Raw genomic sequence first — 20,578 nt, forward strand, 5'->3', positions numbered from 1 at the left:
GTCCTGGTGATGCATCAGACCTCCTGATATTATCACAGAGACCCAAGTGAATTATTTTCTAATCAGCATGTACTGTAGTGTTTAGGCTTGTGTGTAGGGAAGACAGTGGGTGTGTACAGAGTGGAGCATCAGACTCAAAACACATCCATATGGTCTTATTGTACCCTACCCTCTCCTGCTGGTTTGTGGGAAGGGAGAAACGGGCAAGGCCTTTGACTAGTCTGTTGACGCACGTAACTGCAGTGTGAGAGTGCTACTGGGTGACACAACAGGAAACAGCTTTATAATATGCTACACATAGTAAGCAGTTAATAACATTATATGTTTTGAGATACAACCAGTTCCAAGCCTAGCATGAATCAAACATATGATGCAGATTGACAAGATGGACTCATGACCAGTGTGGCTGGCTTTGGTCATCTGAGGAATCGGTAAAGAAAAACATAAAAAGGGAGCATGAGCAAGCAGTCACATGCAAGTATGTATTCTATACAAACTCTGTTTCACACTTGGTTAGGGTGATTATTATTCATCAGCTGAGTCTCATTGTGCAAAGCATTCAAACCAAATGCATTTGTTTTTATGCAGGTTGCATAATGTCTGTCACCTACCCCCCTACCCCACAACCCACAGAGCCAGAGTCTGTAATGAGCATGAAGGGGCACCCACTGAGGTAAATCAACAGCTCTCCCATGGCCTTTTGATAATCAGAACCTTTCACCACAACAGTGTATTGTTCCTCATCCTGTGGCACCCATCAGAGGAGGCATACAAGGTTTGTCCATTTCACCCATTAAGGTAATTCCTTCTTTGTATGCTCAGATGGGGCTCTGTATGGGGGGGGAATAAGCACAAAATAGGAAGGCTTGTCTGGTTCTTCATGGCTGGTTGGGGAAGGTTCCATACAGCCTTGACTTTGTTATCCTGGGAAGAGGCCACAACATTCCTTCAGGTCCCAGAGGCACTCCCTGGCGATGGCAACAAGTTCAGCGCCCCCTGCAGTACGCCACAGTTACTCCCTGGAATCATCTTCATGTATGTGTGGGTGCGCCTTGTTTGTTTCTGTGTTTTAGGGATCCTTGGATAAGATGCTGGAACTGGGTATCAATGGGGGGGGGGGGGGGGGGGGGGGGGGTTTAACTATAAGGTGGTTTGTAGGGCCATGATGCAATATTTCAATTTGTTGGGTTTTTTTTGTCACGATTCCCACTAAAATTCCAGTAGTACAAAGATCGAAAAGTTATGGTGAGAACATAAAGCGCCTCTGTATGGAGTACATGATTTAAACATGAGTTCAGTTCAACCTGTGTTGTCAGGTGGTACAATAGCTCCAACACTTGAAACTATTCTTGTAAAGTTCTGTAGGTGTATGGAAAACATACTAATTTTAAAATATTGTCCACATTCTACACCATATGCCTTCCATTCAATGTCAATGAAGAAGAAAATAAACTTCTTATGGATATCAGCTTTAAAATAAAGCATACACCAAAGTGAGGGTTGTTATATCATTATGTTCGCCTATCTAAAGACAGACATACCATTGTAATTTAACCAAATAAACATTTGTATTAAAATTTGTCAAGACTTGCTTTGTGGTGCAAATTATTTACAGTCACAAGATGGCGCCAAATGCTCATTCATGAAAGTAAACCTGTTTACCAGAGAAATAATGGAGGCTATTAGGGCATGTTGTATGCGCGAGCTTCTTCAAAAATAACGAATATGCAAAATGTTACTAAACCAAAAAACATTTCTGTCAGTTTTTTGTGTCAGTTTTTTTCATGTTTCATGAGCTGAATGCCTGGTTTCTTTGCTATGTGTCTTTACACACATTCTCGACCTGTGTTGATGCTAAGGTGAACAGGTGCAATGAAATAAAATTATGTCCTGACAAGCCTGTTCTGTCAGTAAACTCACAGAGGGGGGATTCTTCTTTTTTTTTAGTCCATTTTCCCCTGTGCAGCATTGTACCTGTTTCATATTGTATGCAAGGACTACAGGGCATATAACTTAGGATGGAATAAGGTCTTTTATTTTTAAGATGGGTGTACCTCAAAGTGGCCAGTAAGTGTATGTCCAAGGAGTCAAGTCAAATTTACTTATATAGTGCTTTTTAAAACAGATGTGAGCAAGCCAAGGGTGAGAGTGGAAAGTAAAAACTCCCTAGAGCATGACGAAGAAACCTTGAGGGGAACCAGGGCTCAAAGGGGGTGGGGGGGGGGATCCTCCTCTGGCTGAAGGTGTGTGTTGCTGAAAAGTTTCTGAAAAGTAACAATCATTTTACTCATGCTTTTGTCCCATTTTTATTTGCATTGCTTTTATGATCTGTTAAAGATTTGTGATGGAGTTGAATGAATGCGAAACTTATTTTTTCCATTTTGAGAAATACTGAGAATACATTCCCTTCTTTTTCTTTTTCTAGTGCATCTGTGCACACTTGGGAATAAAAGGTATGCACTACTTATTCCCTGTGGGTAGACAGGTTACATTTACATCAGGAAGGAAGGAAATGAACCAGGAGAAAAGTCTGATGGCTGAACCCGAAACTGGCCCAAACAGAGCTGAGCAAAACCCAGCTAAGCACAAACCACCCAAACCACTAGCCTCTCGAGCTGTTTGTTATAAATGTTTTCGAGTGTGGCGACAACACTGGAGCCTCTGTTGGAGCACACCCAGGTGCCTTCTATAGCCAGATCCAGTACCGCCGGCACTCACCCCTCTCTTGCTCATTTAATTTCCCTTCAGCAAACCTTCACTGGTTTAATTATGTTCAACTCCAACAACTTCAGTTTCAATTGTAAAAGATAATACACTAATATTACAAGTATTGCTTTGTGTTTGTATACCAGCATATTGGTTTGCAAATGAAATCATTAGTATGAGGTTAAAGTGCAGTGGCAGCTTTAATTCAAGGGTACTTGCAATAATGCAGGGTGAACCAGATCAATCACATCTTATTATAGTCCAACCATTTCAAGGGACCATAAGTAATTGGATAATTGGCTGCTCCGTTGTTTGTTGATCGGTTATTTGTTTGCCAAACATCATTGAATCATTATATCATGTGCAAGTAGGATAGCCAGACGGTCCAGTTGTAGGCCAGATGCTCCGGTTCTTCAGCTCCCTGTCCCTGGCTGCTTTTCATTAAATATTACTTTAGTGTGGCACACAGATGTTAAAGCAAATATCTTGTATTTTATTAGTTTAACGGAACACCCTGTATGTCACCTACCGACTAACTGCAGGAAGTCCATACTCTAACTGCTAGTCACTTTGCAACAGTGTGAACATACCAAAAGGAAAAACAACTTTGGTTTTCAGTGTTCAGCACATCCTAGGAAAGATCAATTCCATGCCTTCTGTACACGTGGTTTTGATGAGTAAAACATTAATTTATGACAGATTTCTAGATCAAATTGGTCAGCTCTGTTAACTAGCTAGATAGGCTATGGTTTAATTTTGGGTGTTTAGTGTCATATGCCATCCCTGGTATGTCCTCCTTTTAGGGATTATTAAAGTGGCCAGCCTTTGCACAACAGGACTACCAACAGTTCATTCAAGATATGGCATTTACAGACTAAATGTGTAGTGTCTAGTGTGGTTCTGTTGCCTCTCAATACCAAAGAAGTGTCACTAAAATAGACCATCATGGATCAAACAGGGACACGGCTAAATCAATACATGTATCAATATTATGTGTTTGCTACTCTTTTGTGATGGGGCATGTAAGGAATATTGCTTTGTTTAGTCTGTATGAAAGATAATGTACATGTAATTAAACTTAAAATCAGTGTCTTTAGTTGTGAGATTGCATGTTGTTTTGTGTTGAACCGGAGCTGTCTGAACACAGGACAGAGTTGTGCATTCTTAAGAAGTGATGCACTGAAAAGCCTAGCAATAGCAAACAACCCAATGAGCCATGGACAGGTACAGTAAAAGATTAGAAAATGATTTTAATGAATGAGGGGAAAACTGTGGCACTGAAGACTGTAGACTACTTTAAAGACCCATATAAAGACAAGAATACACCAATATAACTTAGTTCATATTATTGTTAAGAAAACCAAAATCTCAGGCTGCAGTTGTTAAATGTATAAATAGCATGTATAGTTCTGGCACAAAGGTCCTACTGGGAGATGAGACAAAAAGAGACAATGTGGAGACAAAAAGAGACTGTTCATAATTACAAGTATACCAACAGAAGGCTCTAAGTCTACGGACTATAGACTTTTGTGAGTCATCAGTTACAAACGGATTTGCAGCCAAATAATAAACATCATAATTGTTTATAAGATTGTTAATTTGTTAGTTATGGAAATGAGAAGACTATGTGTAAAAAGGACTATAATTCGCAGTTAAGATCTGTAGAACAAAAAAAAATGAATTTTTAAATTTGGGAGTGAAATAAATAATTCCATTATGCAATACAAATTGAACCTATCCTTCACTAGGGATAGAAAATAAAATAAATGTTTTAAAATGAAGAGGGTATATTGTTAACGGTGTTAACAATAGTCTGTGAGGTTTCTGCGATTTCCCAGTGTGTTCTCAGAAGGAAATGTCTGTTTATTCCTCCAATTCTCTAGCTTTCCCCATCTATCTCTCTCTCTCTCCATCACATACATTTTCCACCATTTACGTCTGATTTCGTTGACGTGCCGATTTCTCCTGTACCCATACTAGCAATATATACCCCACCCCAACAGCAACTGTAGCAACATTAAAATTAAAAGGTACATGTTTTCTTTTTTTTTTAAGAAAGAAAAAAAAAGAAATAACATCATACAAATTCGCCAGGTTGACACGGGAAATCGTTTAGGAATAAAAAGGGAGGAAATACTTTAAACAGAGCACCCCTATTCCCCACATTCCGCAGTTCCGTTTCTCCAGATTTTGCATTTTTCCCAGCCTCATTTCATATCGACGTAGTCTTTTGTAAAGAGCTGTCAAGCGCGCGGGTCGTTGTAGTCGTCGCGAGGCATCTCCCACTCCCATTTCTTTCTCTCTCTGTCCTCCACGCCCACTGGCTCGCGACTCTCAGCAAGGTTGAAACACGCTCGGAAGGATTATTTCATTTACGTTTTCCGATCGCCCGCACTATACCTCTACGACTCTTCGTGCGCCAGTTAAAGCCGGGGAAGCGTACTAACAAAACCCCTAGCAAATCTTTTCTACTCCTTCACTTTCAGCGCCTGTGTCGATTAACTGCAGACATGTCTGGCGAAGACGCACCCACCCAGCAGCAAAACGCCGACGAACAAAAACAGCAAGTGGAGAAGAAGCCCGCCGAGTCGCCTAAAACCGAGAACAAGCCGGATCCGCCGCCTGCCAGCGCGTCCACCGAGGCTGCAGCCACAGCGGCACCCACGGAGAAAGCCCCCGAGGAGGACTCGTTCAGTTACCGGGCTCTCGTACTGACCGGCTACGGCGGCTACGATAAGGTGAAGCTGCAGGTGAAGAAAGGGAAGCCCGCGCTAAAGAACGGTGAGGTGATGGTACGCGTGAAGGTCTGCGGACTAAACTTCGCCGACCTGATGGCCAGACAGGGGCTGTACGACCGGCTCCCGTCTCCGCCCGCAACACCGGGAATGGAGTGCTCCGGAATCATCGAGGCTGTTGCGGAAGATGTGACAAACAGAAAAGTAAGATCTCGCGTGTTACTCTAGAAGAAGAGTGCTATTTTATAACTCGTTGTCTCGACACGCTTGAAGGCAACCAACACAAATTTCTTATATCCTTATATGATGCTATTTAGTGGTATGAGACGTAATATGCTTGATTCGCTGGGCACTGGTGCGTTCTTGCCTTTTATTGTCCAAATTACTTATCAGTCTGTATGGTCGTTATTCAGCTGTAAAGAGAAATATCATTTGGCTCCTGGTCTCTGGGCTGTTTCTGATGAGACAATAGAGGACTGGGAGGGGGACACTAGCCTCATTTCGCCATCACCAGACTCCTCTTGCGTTCCCGAGTAGCCGGGAGGAAACGCTCCTATCACTTGCTGTGCCTTTAGTATAACGAATTCAAGGGAACATTTAAGTTTAAACAGCCATTAGTTTAAATAAGCGCGATCACAGAAGTTGCATACAGTGGGTACTTAGCGAACACGACGGAGCCGCCGCCCCTCGCGCGCCGAGATAGGGCTGTCTCTTAAATATCGCGCGACTGACTGACAGGTTATGGCGTTGCACTGAGGAGCATCGTATCCTAAGAACATGTACATGTAAGTCGTTAGATTTACATGCTGTACAACATATGAGAGTCGAAAATGCAAAAATAATTTGGCAATTCCAGAATAGGGACTGTCTCGGGCGGGTTTAAGGGGGGGGGGGGTAATGGGGGTATGGGGGGTGTTTGGGGGTTGCGACGACACTTTCTATCGTTCCACCGACGCGGAGGAAAAGGGCGAGGCGCGAGCAGAGACAGGAAATGTGCGTGCGTGTGTGTGTATGTATATATGCCCTTTGTCATCTTCCTGGCGTATAGTTACACAGGGACGGTCACTGGCATCAGCTATTATTTTTGCGACACTTTCCTCGACAATAATCCCGGTTTTTCTCCTGTCTGCCCTGCGCATCTAGCACCAGTCTAACTTTGATATTTTATTTTAAAAAGATACGCCTTTGGAGTAAATTAATATAACTATATCAATTTTAGCTGTTCAACCCACGTAGCAAGAATTCTCTCCTCGCACTTGTATCCTGTCGCTTTCAGTTCACTCCATAGGAACAAATCGATGAGTCATGCGTGATGGTGTCCATGGCGACGCCTTATGGCAGCGCTCTCCAACGAAAGCTGGATAAAAGCATCCCCGAGTGGATGTGTAGCACAAATCCCGAGGGTAGAGCAAAGTGAAACGTGTGTGCATGAAAGACAGCAAGACAGCGACAAGAATTAGGCGTTGGCTGTGCACAGGGATGTCACTCTCACTGTATTGTGTCTCGTTCGTCGCTGAATTATATCGAAAGGTTATCACGCAGCCGTGCCTAATAAGATACGCTATCGCTCGAGGACAAATGCGTGTCCGAGTTCATCTCACTGGCCCACGCGCCCCTCACCCTCGAATACTGTACTGAGTCGCTGGTAAACATGCGCGCTTTGGATCGGAATTTGCTGATCACGACTTTAGTATAATGATGGGAAAGAGAAACTGCCATCGCGCTCTCTCTCTCTCTCTCTCTCTCTCTCTCTCTCTCTCTCTCTCTCTCTCTCTCTCTCTCTCTCTCTCTCTCACTCACTCACACACAATCTTGCGGCTAATGAAAGTGGTCAATGAAACCTGGCTATGACAATAACTCACATGACTTGTCGAAAACAGAACAATTGCTGTTCTCATGTGCCCAGTGATTCTCTTCATCTGCTATTTTATATGAATAATGCATGTTCCTTCCGCCACACATGCAGATACGACAGCATTTATTAGAGCCCCACTACACAGATCACTCACATCTGTTCTCAATTATCTTTGCAAAGCCCACACTGTCAAGATGGAATTTCCTCCTGCTTTTTCTCCTCTATCAGTCTGTCTCTATTTTCTCTCTCTCTCTCGTTTTCTTCCTCACTCTTTGTGATGTGACATGCTAAAGGCCAGTGAAGTGTGTCGGGGTGGGGGTGGGATAGAGATGATCTGAGTGTGTAGATAAGCAGCATCCAGTGGGCAGCTGTAGCCCTGCCCACTTCCAAAGCATACGCATCTCTAGAAAATGGAAAGAGGTGACAACTGGAACAGGACTCATCTGTTTTTACACATGTTCCATGTGTCTGCAGTGCTCACTGATGGTACGTCTTGTAGTAACATCTGGTCAGTATAAAATCTGCTTCCCTAGCCATTGTTTGAGTCATTCAAATACAACTCAAATGAAGGCATGTGATTGGATACAGGTGGTATATCATAAAGAAATGCTTAGTGGACATCTAAAATATCTTGTATCAAAGGTGCAGTGCATCTGGAGATTAGTGTCAGTATTATAATAGCAGGAGTATGACAGCAGCCATTATCAGCAGAGACCCTGTTTTCCAGTTGGCTGAGAAAGATCTTCACTCAGAGAGCATAAGAGCTGATCCCCCAGACCAAGATTAGTCCAAAGCCCAGACTCTGAATGGTGCTTTACCAGTGATGCAGCAATGAAGGGCAAGATTAGTCCTGTCCAAGAATGCAGCCAAAGCATTACAGTTGACCTGTGAAAAGCAGTGGTATTGTGGTGTCGTGGTGTTATGCAAATGTGGTATAATGGTTACAGAGCAGTAGTCCTACTAAGGAAAGTCAAATAACAGTTTAATAATAATAAATTACAGTTATGCAGATCACAGTTATACAGTTATGCAGAAGCAGTGTCATGATGATGAAAGTATGATGTCACAATGCTTGTGACTGCGAAACAGATCACAATGATGCAACATTTGTATTTACAGCTGAGTAAGTGTCACAAGTGTGACAGCATAGAGATGCAGACATGATAAAGCAATATTTGTGAATTGGTAGCATAATAGTACCACTACTTGGTATTTACATGTTTCAGGGATGCTGAAGGGTTTCTTAGTTGACATAAGCTACATCAGGCAAATACAGACAAATAACTGTCGCGCTTTCCCCAAACAAGGCTGTTTGTCTCTTTGTGTGTGGCTTGTGACTATGACTAAGGTTTGCACAGGGTAGTGAGTGTATGATTCAAAGATCACTATTTAAATGTGGCATATGCTTTTAAAGCTGCAAAGCAGGAACTGTGTGCGTGTGGTTTTCAGGATGACTTCTGAGTCATGGTAGTGGTTGACTAAGGCCCCCACAGCTATTGATGAGTGCTGTACAATGGCTGTAATTAAAAGACAGAAAAGCAGCCCAGCAGAGCAGTAGACAAGCAGAGAGGGGGGCACTGAGGAGGGGAGGACTGGGTGAGAGCAGGGGGTGAAAAGATGGGGAGGAGGGAAAGAGCAAGAGAATACGGCAAAGGATGAGGAGACAAAAATTGGGACAGGGACTGCAGAAGCCAGGGATAGTCTGAAGTGACAGGGTCCAGCGAGGGAGGAAGTTACTTTCCAATTAGGTTTAAGAGACAGCTCTGGTGTGTGCGTGTGTGTGCGTACGTACGTGTGTGCGTGCGTACGTGTGTGTGTGTGTGTGCGTACGTACCTGTGTGTGTGTGTGTGTGTGTGTGTTCAGGGCGTGTCTGTTCATATTTGTCTGCGAGTCCATCTGCTGTTTTGCACATATATGGGAGTTCTGTCCTTATATAAGAGTTCCTGTCCCTTGTGTGTTCACGTGAGTGTAAATGTGTCAGTGTGACTGTGTGTTTGCATGCATGTTCTCTTGTCTCATGCTTATTGAGGCTAAAGAATCTGGCCTCTCCCTGATGAGAGGAACTCATCCTGTTGGAGAGATGGAGAGGGAGGGAGGGTGGGAGAGTGCAGGAATAATGGAGAGAAAAGAGATTTCTTTCAGTTCCTACATTTACATTATGAACATGAAGAATATTGTACAGATGTAAACTGGTATATTTTTATAGTCCTTATATTCGTTCAAAAGTACACAATTCTAGGTCATTGTGTGTGTATGTACATAGTATTTCCTGTGTCTGCTGAATCCAGGGGAAGTTGTGGAAGTTTGTTGGATGGGTTTTCGCGCGCGTGGGGTGGGGGGGTACTGGGCTCATCCATCTTACTGTGTCCTTCTATTGTTTCTCGTGTGTCTGTTTTCACTTTGCCTCTTTTCACTTTTTCTCCTTTTTGAGTTCCAGTCCTTACAATGAACTGATCTTTGAAACAAATTTACCACATTCTACAAAGTTAAAGTAGAATTGTCTGTTAACACAGTGAATAACTTTCTAAATAAATGTGCTTACATTTTTCTACATATTTCTTAGTCAAATTTATTAGTCAGATAGTCAAAGTCAAAGCTTCCTGTAGCTTTCTCTTTCAAAACAGCATGATTATACACTGTAAACACCCTTGTTCTAAGTTATTATATTTTTTATGTTGAGCGGACAACCATTTGGGTTAAAAGCAACTTAACTGAATGTTTCTATTTATTAGTACAAACGTTTTGATAGACATTACATTTTGAGCTCTTTTTTTTCCATATAAGCTTTATTTGAATTACCCTTAACCTTAAAAACGGATAGTCCTGCACTCTCTGTAATGGGTAACTAAAGTTGTACTAACCAATGAAGAACCTTCTTTCCAAGGATGTAGTCCTCTTCAGCTTCACCCTTAGCCATTCTATTGCGTGTGCATGCTGCACATCCTTTCAGCACTAATTGCTATTATCTTTGGAGGGAGACTTCCGGCTTCGTGGGCCTGGTTGGGTAAGGAGCAAAGGCCAAACAGCACTACTGGGTTTCTTTTCAGTCTGACACCAAGTAATGCCAAAGGTAGCATCATGAGCCCAATCATGAGCTTTGTTTTTGTATACATAAAAGAGGACATTTTTGGGATTCCTCCATATTTGAAAGCTTTTGCATCAGTAATCAATAAAATGCCAAACACCGGACTTCTCTTCTTGCTATAGAAAGAGCAGTTATATGAGTATGTTCAGTTGCTCTAAAATGTTGTATCTTTCTTTTTCAAGATTTATTTTTCATATGTTCATATTTCAAATGTTGTAATCAATACTCTTAAGTCAAATTTAAAAAAAACAAGAACAGCTGCATGGATGCTTAGGAGCACACACACTTAACATCATGCAGTAGAAATGTATGAGGGCGAGCGATTAATATGACAGTGCACTGTAAAAACTTCAAAAATGTTCTAACCAGAATAAGCAAACTAAGTGGACTTCATTGTCCTGTTCAACTGAATTAATGTTCTGACTTGAGTAGTCTTATTAAAATGTCAAGCTGGGAAAAAGTGAATACATTTATAGTATGAAGTTTGAAAGAAAGATCTAGTTAAACATGACTAGTGTATTTTATATAGGGTTCAAGGTTAAGACCCCTCCTACTCATCACAGGGAAAACAGGTTTGAGTGCCTGTAATTTAAGGATATAATTTGTCAAACTGTAGTTTGTGTATTATTAGGTTATTAGTAGAAAGTATTGGTCTACTTTGGAGTACAGTATTGGTAAAATAAGGATGAATGTTATGGCAGTGACGAGCCTGGCTGTCATTCTATGGATTTTGTCAGCTGCAGAGGGAGAAAGCGCTGTCTCAAATAGCCACACATCTGGTTTGTGTCGCATCAAAGGCCCCTTGTTAATCACAAGCAAATCAAATGTTTTCATTATTCATTAAAGTTCTTGAATATTATCAATATCAGTATAAAACATTAAAACATCATCACCTATAGGTAAACTGGATTTCATGGCCTAATTTCTTCATGAAATAAGTTTAAAAAAAGGTTTTCAGTTTTTCCAAATTATTTTGGAAGAAGTCTATGAGGCACAGCCTGAGGTGCTTGCAGTGGTGCAGCCCGTGCTTGTAAGGGGAGATGTTGGCCTGATCTGAAGCGCCACAACGTTTCCATGCCGCACCATCCCACCACACAGTCATCTATAAGTGCTTCAGGTCATCTTAAGCATTCGCTAAAGTGGATGTTTGTTTTGTGAATTTGAGCATAAATATTATGGTTCTGGTTTGTGAGTGTGTGGTCTGCTAAATCAAGCGTGTGTGTGTCTACCTGCAGGTGGGTGATAAGGTACTGGTCCTGAACCCCAGTGGGCTGTGGAAGGAAGTGGCAGCGGTTGCAGCCACACACACCTTCCTCATGCCAGAGCGGATGAGCTTCGAGGAAGCGGCTGCCATCCCAGTAAACTACATCACTGCCTACTTGATGCTGTTTGACTTCGGCAACCTGCGCCCCAACCAGAGCGTCCTTATTCACATGGCTGCAGGTCTGTTGTGTGTGTGTGTGTGTGTGTGTGTGTGTGTGTGTGTGTGGTGTGTGTGTGTGTGTGTGTGTGTGTGTGTGTGTGTGTGTGTGTGTGTGTGGGTGTGGGAGGCAGGGAGAGGGAGGGAAAGACAGTGAGATTATGGTCTTTGGGAAAGGATTATTTTCATATGATGACTTCTTTATGCAGCTGTTGACACCAGACTTATGGGCTTTGTGTCAGTGAATTTGTGCAAAAACATCCGATATTTTGGGTGTGTGTGTGTGAGAGAGAGATTTGTTGCAGCTGTTGAAAGTGTGCTCTTGGGCTTCTGAGAGAATGAGAATATACAGAGCCTTTGGAAAAGCTCATATGTGTAAATCATAATTTATGGAGTTGGAATGAGAAATTGATGAGGAGCATGTTTGTTGTGGGCGGAGGGTGGATATTACAGTATATTGTTAGCGTAATACAATCACAGTTGATAGTTTACTTGTCTGGTGATGTCTGTGATATCATCAGTACTGCTATAACAATGACTAAATGCAAATCTTGAATTAAACAAGACCTCCATTCACTGCACAGAATTCTGCAGCAGTGCAACATACGACAGACTGATGCATGCCAAAGTGTTAAAGTATTAGTTCAGTTTCTACTTCGGATTTATTAGTTATAGCCACAGCTAACAATAAATGTTAAGCATGAGGTCTCTTGGTTGTCTTTTAGCAATGGCAAATTAGTCACTCACATAAAGACACTAATGTTACACTTACAAATAAAATAATTAGAACATAGGGTTTCCCCCAAATCCATCACTCAAGGTTAAAGAAATTGTTAAAAACACACTGATCTTTCATAGTCATCCATTTTTGTGAACTTTACATAATTTTTACAGTATCGTTACCAATAACCTCCTCATATTACTATTAACCTTGTCATGAACATTTTACATTACAAGCCAGTTAGTGTTATCCCAGACTCTGTTCAGTCAAATTAGTGTAGCTAATGTCAATGAAAATGGTCATCCTTTGATGTAAACCACCTGTTTAATTGCTTACCTTTTATAAATGACCATATACATTGTTGAGTTCTGATCACTCTTTTCAGGCAACATGGTGTTTATTGCCATCTTTACCACAAAGCACTTTAAGTGTACCGATAGTTTAGATAGCTAGATACCTAGCTAGCTATTGCTCACGTGTACTGAGGTCTCTCACTTGTGTGCATTTCAACAATGGGGCAGCCAGCCAGTCACTGAGCGACAATGTCTCTTGCCATTCAGTCCACTAGGTGTTCCTGAAAAATTCACTACGCAATAATTACAAAATTCAAAGTGAAGTTTTTCACAGCCTTTTGTAAATGTGGCGCGTGTGTGCATGAACTACGTGTGTGCATTTGTGTGTGCGTGCATGTGGGCATGTGCATTCATGCATACATAAGTGTGTGCCTCTCTGGAGATGGTTTAAAAGTGTGTGCGTGTGTGTGTTTGAAAAAGACAACAAGAAATTACATAATTCTTCTGACAATTCCTGTGATCACTAACACCATTAGTGCATTTCTTAAGTGGCCTCCTCTTGAATGTTTAAACAAAGAAAAGGAACAACTTTCCTACAACTGAGTTATTTTATATTAATTTGACAATGAAAGATGGACATAATTCCCCAAGGAGAGTTATTGCATATGTTGGCTCTAGAGGGGATAACTTACCTTGGGTTTTTGTCATTGTGCCTTTTAGTATGATTAAAATGAAGGATGACTTATGGAGTCATTTCTCCTTTGAACATTTGGAATGTAGTCAGCTAAGCTCTTCACTCTCGCTGCAGGCAATATTTGATTCCTGCATGGCTATTATTCTTACCCTTATTAAAGGCAACCAGCTACACTTCACATGAGCTCTTTACGCTGCAAGTGACGATGACAAATGTTCACACATTTTTGAGAGCATATTTTATTAGGTCTGCTTGTGCATTTCTACCCATAGTTATGGTATCTTTTTCATGGTTTATAACTAAATCGAATTAAACACACCTAGTAGTGCAGGTAGTGTAAGGTGCTAGCAACTCCAGGGTCATGGGTTTTATTCCCATGGAGCTCACGTAGTGTCCTACTGATGCATATGTAAATCTGCTGATTAAATATGCGAGCCTCTATGGATAAGTGCATTTACCAATTGCTGTAAATGTTTAGGTCAGGTGCCGAGCTCTGCTCGTAGCCCTAAAACTAAAGTTTGTGGAGGTGGTATACGTTTGAGGGCTGCACACATTGTCTTCTCTGTTTTTCCACTACTGCTGTGTGACTTCCCATGCAGAACACTGCTGCAGCTTCTGTGCTCAAATCTGCAGCCCAGCCTGGCCCATGTGGGCCCGGCAGGCCTGGTTCAGCCACACGACCTGGCCCATGTGGTTCCGGCAAGCCCAGCGTGAAGCGTGCTGCTTAGCATCAGTGCTCCCACTCCCTCAGCACAGTCTGGCCAGAGCACACAGCAGGGCACCCAGCCAAATGCCCCCCTAGGGAATGAGTAGCCTGCTCGCTGCCTGACTAGGGCACATTCCACCATTTCAATGTAGTATTAAGCAACACCACATGGGGATAATAAGTGATACCCCCATCTGCTGTGCTGTAGTAATAATACAATGTTTAGTATCATAGTGTGATATTTTACAAATAGTGACGCTGCTGTGCGTGCGTGTGTGTGCGTGTGTGTGTGTGTGTGTGTGTGTGTGTGTGTGTGTGTGTGTGCTCATATGTATGTGTGTTTGTTATTTATTTTCCACTTATCGTGTTTGTTTTTTGCAAGCAGCATTATTCCAGTATCAAGTAAACCTGAGTTTAGTGGAAATTAGTCCTATTCTATTAAACTGAATTGTTAGGTTATGAATTAAAAAGTTATTTGAAGGCAATAACTCTTACTAAGAGGTTTCCATATATGTTGCATTTATTCAACCAAAGTAAAATGCATAATCATTTAGACATCCAGATTTTGGAAGGGAAATTGAACTTGAATGTGTGCGAGCATGTGCGCATGTGTGTCAAAAGGAGAAACACTGATCCATCTCTTTGACCAGCCATCCACTCTGACCACCAGATATTGGGGTGGCAAGCCATTCACAATTAGGTAATGCATTTTCAGGATTTCCATGGTAAGAGAATTATTATGAAAGATGTAATATGCCAATCATCTATCAAAACAAATATATATATATATTTGCATGCTGGAAGGTCAAAATGCATCTTTATTTTCACATCTCAATCTACTGTTAGAACTCTCAACTGTTAGAGAATTTTGTTTTTGGTAGATTTATTGCCTCTTATATAATCACACACACACCCTACACACACAAGGATGAAATGGTGCATTCTTAGGAAGCACTTGAGGTTGCTGTGCACAGGATGTTTTCCTTTTTTAATCATTTGTAAATGTATTCTAAAACTGAAAACATGTTTCCTCTTCATGTCTTAACTCTGTGACCTACAACTGGGAAGCAGCAGCCATGTGCTGGCAGTTGGAGGTGAAGGCTGCTTGTGGTGGTGGTGATGGTGTTGGTGGTGGGTAGGGAGGTGTCATTTTTACAGGTTGAATCATGCCAGGCAGTTCCCTGGAGTTTGTGCAGGCAGGCAAAGCTTACAAGTAGCATACACACAGTGGTTAAGGACAAAACCCAAAACAATATCCTCATTAATAATCCACCCATGACAAAGTTGACCTTGACCAGGGGAAAGAGGGTTTTGGATGTTTGCCCAGCACTGTCGTAGATGGCTGGGAGGTGGATAAGAGTGCTGTAAAGCCAGTTTTCTTTTTATGTAATGGTCTTACAGACTTTGTCACAGACTTTACAGATAGCTGGTAAAACACACCGAGCTTTTTCAGAGTATCTCAGCATGGAAACAAATCGACTGGTTTTATTGTCCTGGGCTCACTTCTCCTTAAAATGTATCAATTTGTCTAAAATGTAAGGCATTAATAAGTGTTAAATTGTCTTAAAGTTTAAATTAAGCCGTCTTAAATGTTTTGCCTCAGACATGTATCTTTGCTGTCGCTCATTCAAATTGCGAAAAATCCAGTCACCGATTGTAAAACTTCCTAGTGATGATGACAAGCTATATTTTTGTTATAATTGGCGCAAGCTATTTGTGGCGCAAGTTTGTTTCCGTACTTAAGTTATGTCAGGGAAGGACAATTCTCACACGCTTCTCTGCACCCGGAGAAGACAGCTGGGATTGGAGATAATGTCGCAGAACTTGAAAGCTTGAAGGACCTGATCTGAGAGCTTTAAAACAAAATCTGTACTTGTATTTTAAATAGAACTTTGCACTTGTGTTTTTGACGTGAGAACTTATTAAAATCTGAACGTGAATGTTAAAATTTTCACTTGAAGAAAATATACCCACAATTGTATTTTTAAACTTGAATAATATATTTATGAACGAATATTAAGAAATACAAATGTATATAATATTTATATTTGTATAATAAATACAACCACAAATTCGAACTCACAATCTCTTACACATGACAAACACAACTTCAAATATACATTTGCAACACTTTTCAGTAGACTTGATTTGTGCACTTGTTGGGGATCAGAACTGGGCAGGCAGTGTGGATGGACAGAATTCGTTATTTTTGCTAACGAAAAAATATGCACGCAGAAAAACAAGTTTTTATCCGCAGTGTTTTGTTAATAATGTTTGGCCATAGACTGATTATAGCCCAGACACATTATACTAGACTTTGGCCTGTCTTAGACATTTTGAAGGGTAGCTAACCAGCTAGCAAAGATAATTAGCCAACTGTAGTTAAGTCAATTGTCACCAACTCCGTTCTTAACAAAGACTGGGAAGAAAAAACTGTTTCAACGGTTCTTCAAGTCTGTTCTTGATCCACCGTCTATAGTAAGTATATGGTCTGGGTAAGCTTGGCTAAATACATAACGTCGTTACATTTTAAGTGACTATTTCGATATTTTAATATTGACGACTTAATAACGTATGCTGTGCTTGCATTATAAACAAAACGGTGCGGATAAAATAAACGTACATTCGGTTGTTGCCATCGTTGACGGAGGTAGAGCAGAGCTCGTTTCTCTGCGTCCAGTTTTTAATTTTTTTTTTCCCGCGCAAAAATGAGTGCCTTTGATTGGTCACGAATTACGTCAGGTTTTAAAAAGGTGAAAACCACTTTTCTTTCTCCCTCACTCTCCCCCTCTCTCCTGTTCTTTTGTCTTCTCTCGCTCGCTCGCTTCCCTCCCTCTGTTTGGCCTCCTTGTGTGGGCTGGGATGGCTTGCGTTTTAGGAATCTGTCGAATTCTTCAATGTTTTAGAGAACGTTTCTTCTCAATAGAAAAGGGTCGTACTGTTGTGACCAAAAGTGTCAGCTGCCAAATTAGTGTGTTTGTGAGCGCGTGTGTTTTCATGGGTGTGAATGTCTGAGCAGAGGGGGAAATATAAAGACTTCCTTGTGTCCTGTGTACATTGTGTTTGTTGTACTCATGTGCCTTTTATTTCAAATTAATGTTATTAGATAGACACTCCTCATTCTTTCATAAAAACAACAGAATTTAATTCTGAGCATAATAAACAGAATTATCCATGGGAATCTGCTCATGGTCCTGAAGATTCTTTAGCCCCCCTCCTTTGCACCCGCCTTTTACTCTTGCGTGTATCCCCCTCCGCTTTTATTCTGATTCCTTCAGTAGGAGAACATTTTATAAAACTACAGCATTAGTTGGGGTGATGAAGAGGGCAGTGCAGGTGTGAAATGATGTGTGTGTGTGTGTGTGCATATTTTAAAACATCAGCTCACTCATGTAATCTGATGTTTTAAAATATGCGCACACACATCATAAAGGCTGTGAAATTTTGTGCGCGTGTGAGAGAGGTTGTTAGTTTAAAAGGTTCTGTTGGCAATTCCACTGCAGGTCTTGTAATGAGGCCCCTGAAGTCATGGGGCAGACTGACACCCTCAGCATGCGCACATGCACACAAACGCCTACCTTATTCAGGCCTTATTCACCTGCCCTCTTTTACTCATAAATATAGATACTGTGGCCAAATGTGCCCAAATGTATTGGCAAACGGGGGCAACTTGTCTCAAGTCTCCATGGCAACACAAACCTGATTCACCCGAGCCGGAGTGAGAGACAGAAAGAACAGTTGAAGAAGAGAAAGAAGGAAGATTAACATGGTGGTCTTTTGCTTGCTTTAGGATCTCACACACACGCACACACACATACACATGCAAGCAAAAGATGGTTAATGGCTATTTGATGGGTCCCGAGCTCTCGGCCATTTGGTTCCCTTGGATACGTCCTGGGGTCGTTTTTCACACCGTGGGAAGGAATTAGTAGCTGTTCACAATTTTTTCTAACTTCATCAACTTCTAAAGTCACAAATTAAGGCCTTGCATTGTAGATCCATTTATTCATTTATTGAAAAGAATTTGTAAAGATATGAATTTAATCTCTCTCTCTCTCTCTCTCTCTCTCATACATACACACACACACACACACACACACACGCGCGCACGTAATAGTGCATGCACCAGTGTGGTTGCGCATGCGTATGTGTCATTCATTCTGGCATTCAATAAGCTTTGCCCTTTGTTAGGTCATTTGCAGTGACCTTTACAAACACATTCTCTCCTCTCTACTTCCTGCTTCTCTCCTTGCTCTCACTCACATACAAGATTTACATTTTTTCTTTTGCATATGCAAATTGGTCCTACACATTCTTTCACACACACATTTTCACTTCAAGTTCAATTTCAAAACATACACTCATTAAAATTGTTCCATTGAACATGTTATCACATAATTAACTAGACTTTCTTCTCTAAAACATTTTCTCTGCTGTTTTATGCTGATCTGATTCTTTCTGTGTGTATTTTCCTCAGTTGTGTCACAGCATAGTCTCCACAAGTCCCCACTGCAGTAGGTGTCGGAGCAGGCTGTAGGTCCTGTGTGTGACACTTCACTGCCTGAAAAGCTTGTGTGTGTGTGTGTGTGTGTGTGTGTGTGTGGTGGGGGTCTTTTATGACCTCTTTAATAACATGAACTGATCTTAATCTGTCAATCTCTTTATCAGTTTCTCTCTTCCCCGTACCTTCCTTGTTTACAGGTGGGGTGGGCACAGCTGCCACCCAGCTGTGTAAGACAGTGAATGATGTCACTGTGTTTGGCACTGCCTCTGCCAGCAAGCATGACACCATCCGTGAGGGCGGAGTCACGCACCCCATCGACTACCGCACACGGGATTATGTGGAGGAGGTCCGCAAGATCAGTCCCAAAGGTGAAACATGCCTACTGGCTAAGATCAGCTCTAAAGGGGAACACACTAGCCTATCTTAAGTTGAAACCTAACCTACCCGCTTAGATCAGCCACTATGGCGAAAATATTCTGACCAGCTAATATCAGTCCATAAGAGGAAAGCTACTTATCAGTCTCCAAGGGAAGAATGGCGTACTAGCTAAGATAAGACAATAAGGGGGATGCGACTAACCAGTTAAGAGCAGCCCCAAAGGTATATGTCTGTCAGTTGCTGTTCTGAAGCTGAGCTCTTAAGCTGATATCAGCTGCTTTTAAATTCAGGTTCATTTCCAAACCTGATGAGCCAGTTTGAGGAATGAGTGAGCAGTAGTCTTACTACTACACAATTAATTTCTTTCACACTTTTTTCAATGACTATTCAATTAATACAGTAAAGACACTTAATTACTATGAACTAATGACCCGATCTTGTAAACAATCTGATTTACATTTTCACCTCCCGAAGAGCCTTGTGTGTGTGTTTACCTTTGGGTTGACTTATCATTCTGACACTTTATGTGGTCTGAGATTTTAACCTTGAAGTGTATCTTTCCATTCAACTCCTTTATTGTATGTTTGTGCGCGGGTAAAGATAAGTGTCATACAGATAGTGTTTTAAACCCACAATATATTATTCAACTGGACCGCACATACATTGCTGAAAGATTTGTACTTATCAAGGAAATGGAAATATTTTTAATCCACATAAACAAAACCATGAGAAGAATATTAAATGGTAAGGAATTATGTAACACACACACCCCCCTTCCCTCTTTTCCTGCTCACACACTCTCTCTTCCTCCCTCTCTCCCTCTCACACACACTCATTCTCATTCTCTCTCTCTCTCTCTCTCTCTCTCTCTCTCTCTCTCTCTCTCTCTCTCTCTCTCTCTCTCTCTCTCTCTCTCTCTATCTCTCAGGGTTGGACATTGTTCTGGATCCTCTGGGTGGTTCTGACACCCACAAGGGCTACAACCTGTTGAAGCCCATGGGCAAACTCATCAGCTACGGTGAGTGGAGAGGCTCCCAGGCCTTGCCTCACTTCACTACCCTCAGCATCCGTCCAACATTCAGCCTGCATTGCAGATCAGCTTTAATTTATTGCTTATGTTTGTGGTTATGCACTGGTGCACAAAGGGCTCAATTCAAGTGCCCGCTTCCCTGAAGCAGTTCATTGACATGGACACATTTCCATTAAGGCCATGAGCACGCAGGCCTCAGCTGATCGTGTGGGACAAGCATGCATGATCGGCTGGGAGGGCGGACCACACATCGCCCTGCTTTACCCACATGGTCAGAAACCGGTGCCCATGACAAGCTTATTAAACAACACAGCAGCCTTTAGCCCTCTTGGCCTCTCTCTCTCTCTCTCTCTCTCTCTCTCTCTCTCTCTCTCTCTCTCTCTCTCTCTCTCTCTCTGCTACTCCTCCTCATCCTCATCCATCCCCCCCCCTCTCTCTCTCTCTCTCTGC

At 41.8% G+C, this 20,578-nt stretch overlaps 1 protein-coding gene across 1 annotated transcript in view; it reads left to right on the forward strand.

Annotated features, from left to right (window-relative positions):
• The first annotated feature begins 4,924 nt into the window (after nucleotides 1-4,924).
• Nucleotides 4,925-20,578, forward strand: part of vat1 (vesicle amine transport 1) — a 23,201-nt gene continuing 7,547 nt past the window's right edge. Inside the window, exons 1-4 of the mRNA XM_026997827.2 lie at nucleotides 4,925-5,645; nucleotides 11,618-11,825; nucleotides 18,918-19,088; nucleotides 20,027-20,116. Coding sequence (XP_026853628.2) covers nucleotides 5,217-5,645; nucleotides 11,618-11,825; nucleotides 18,918-19,088; nucleotides 20,027-20,116 — 898 coding nt within the window. The 5' untranslated portion in view covers nucleotides 4,925-5,216. The remainder of the gene's footprint in view (nucleotides 5,646-11,617; nucleotides 11,826-18,917; nucleotides 19,089-20,026; nucleotides 20,117-20,578) is intronic.

Source organism: Electrophorus electricus, chromosome 1 (genome assembly GCF_013358815.1).
Source record: "Electrophorus electricus isolate fEleEle1 chromosome 1, fEleEle1.pri, whole genome shotgun sequence".
Classification (NCBI taxonomy): domain Eukaryota; kingdom Metazoa; phylum Chordata; class Actinopteri; order Gymnotiformes; family Gymnotidae; genus Electrophorus; species Electrophorus electricus.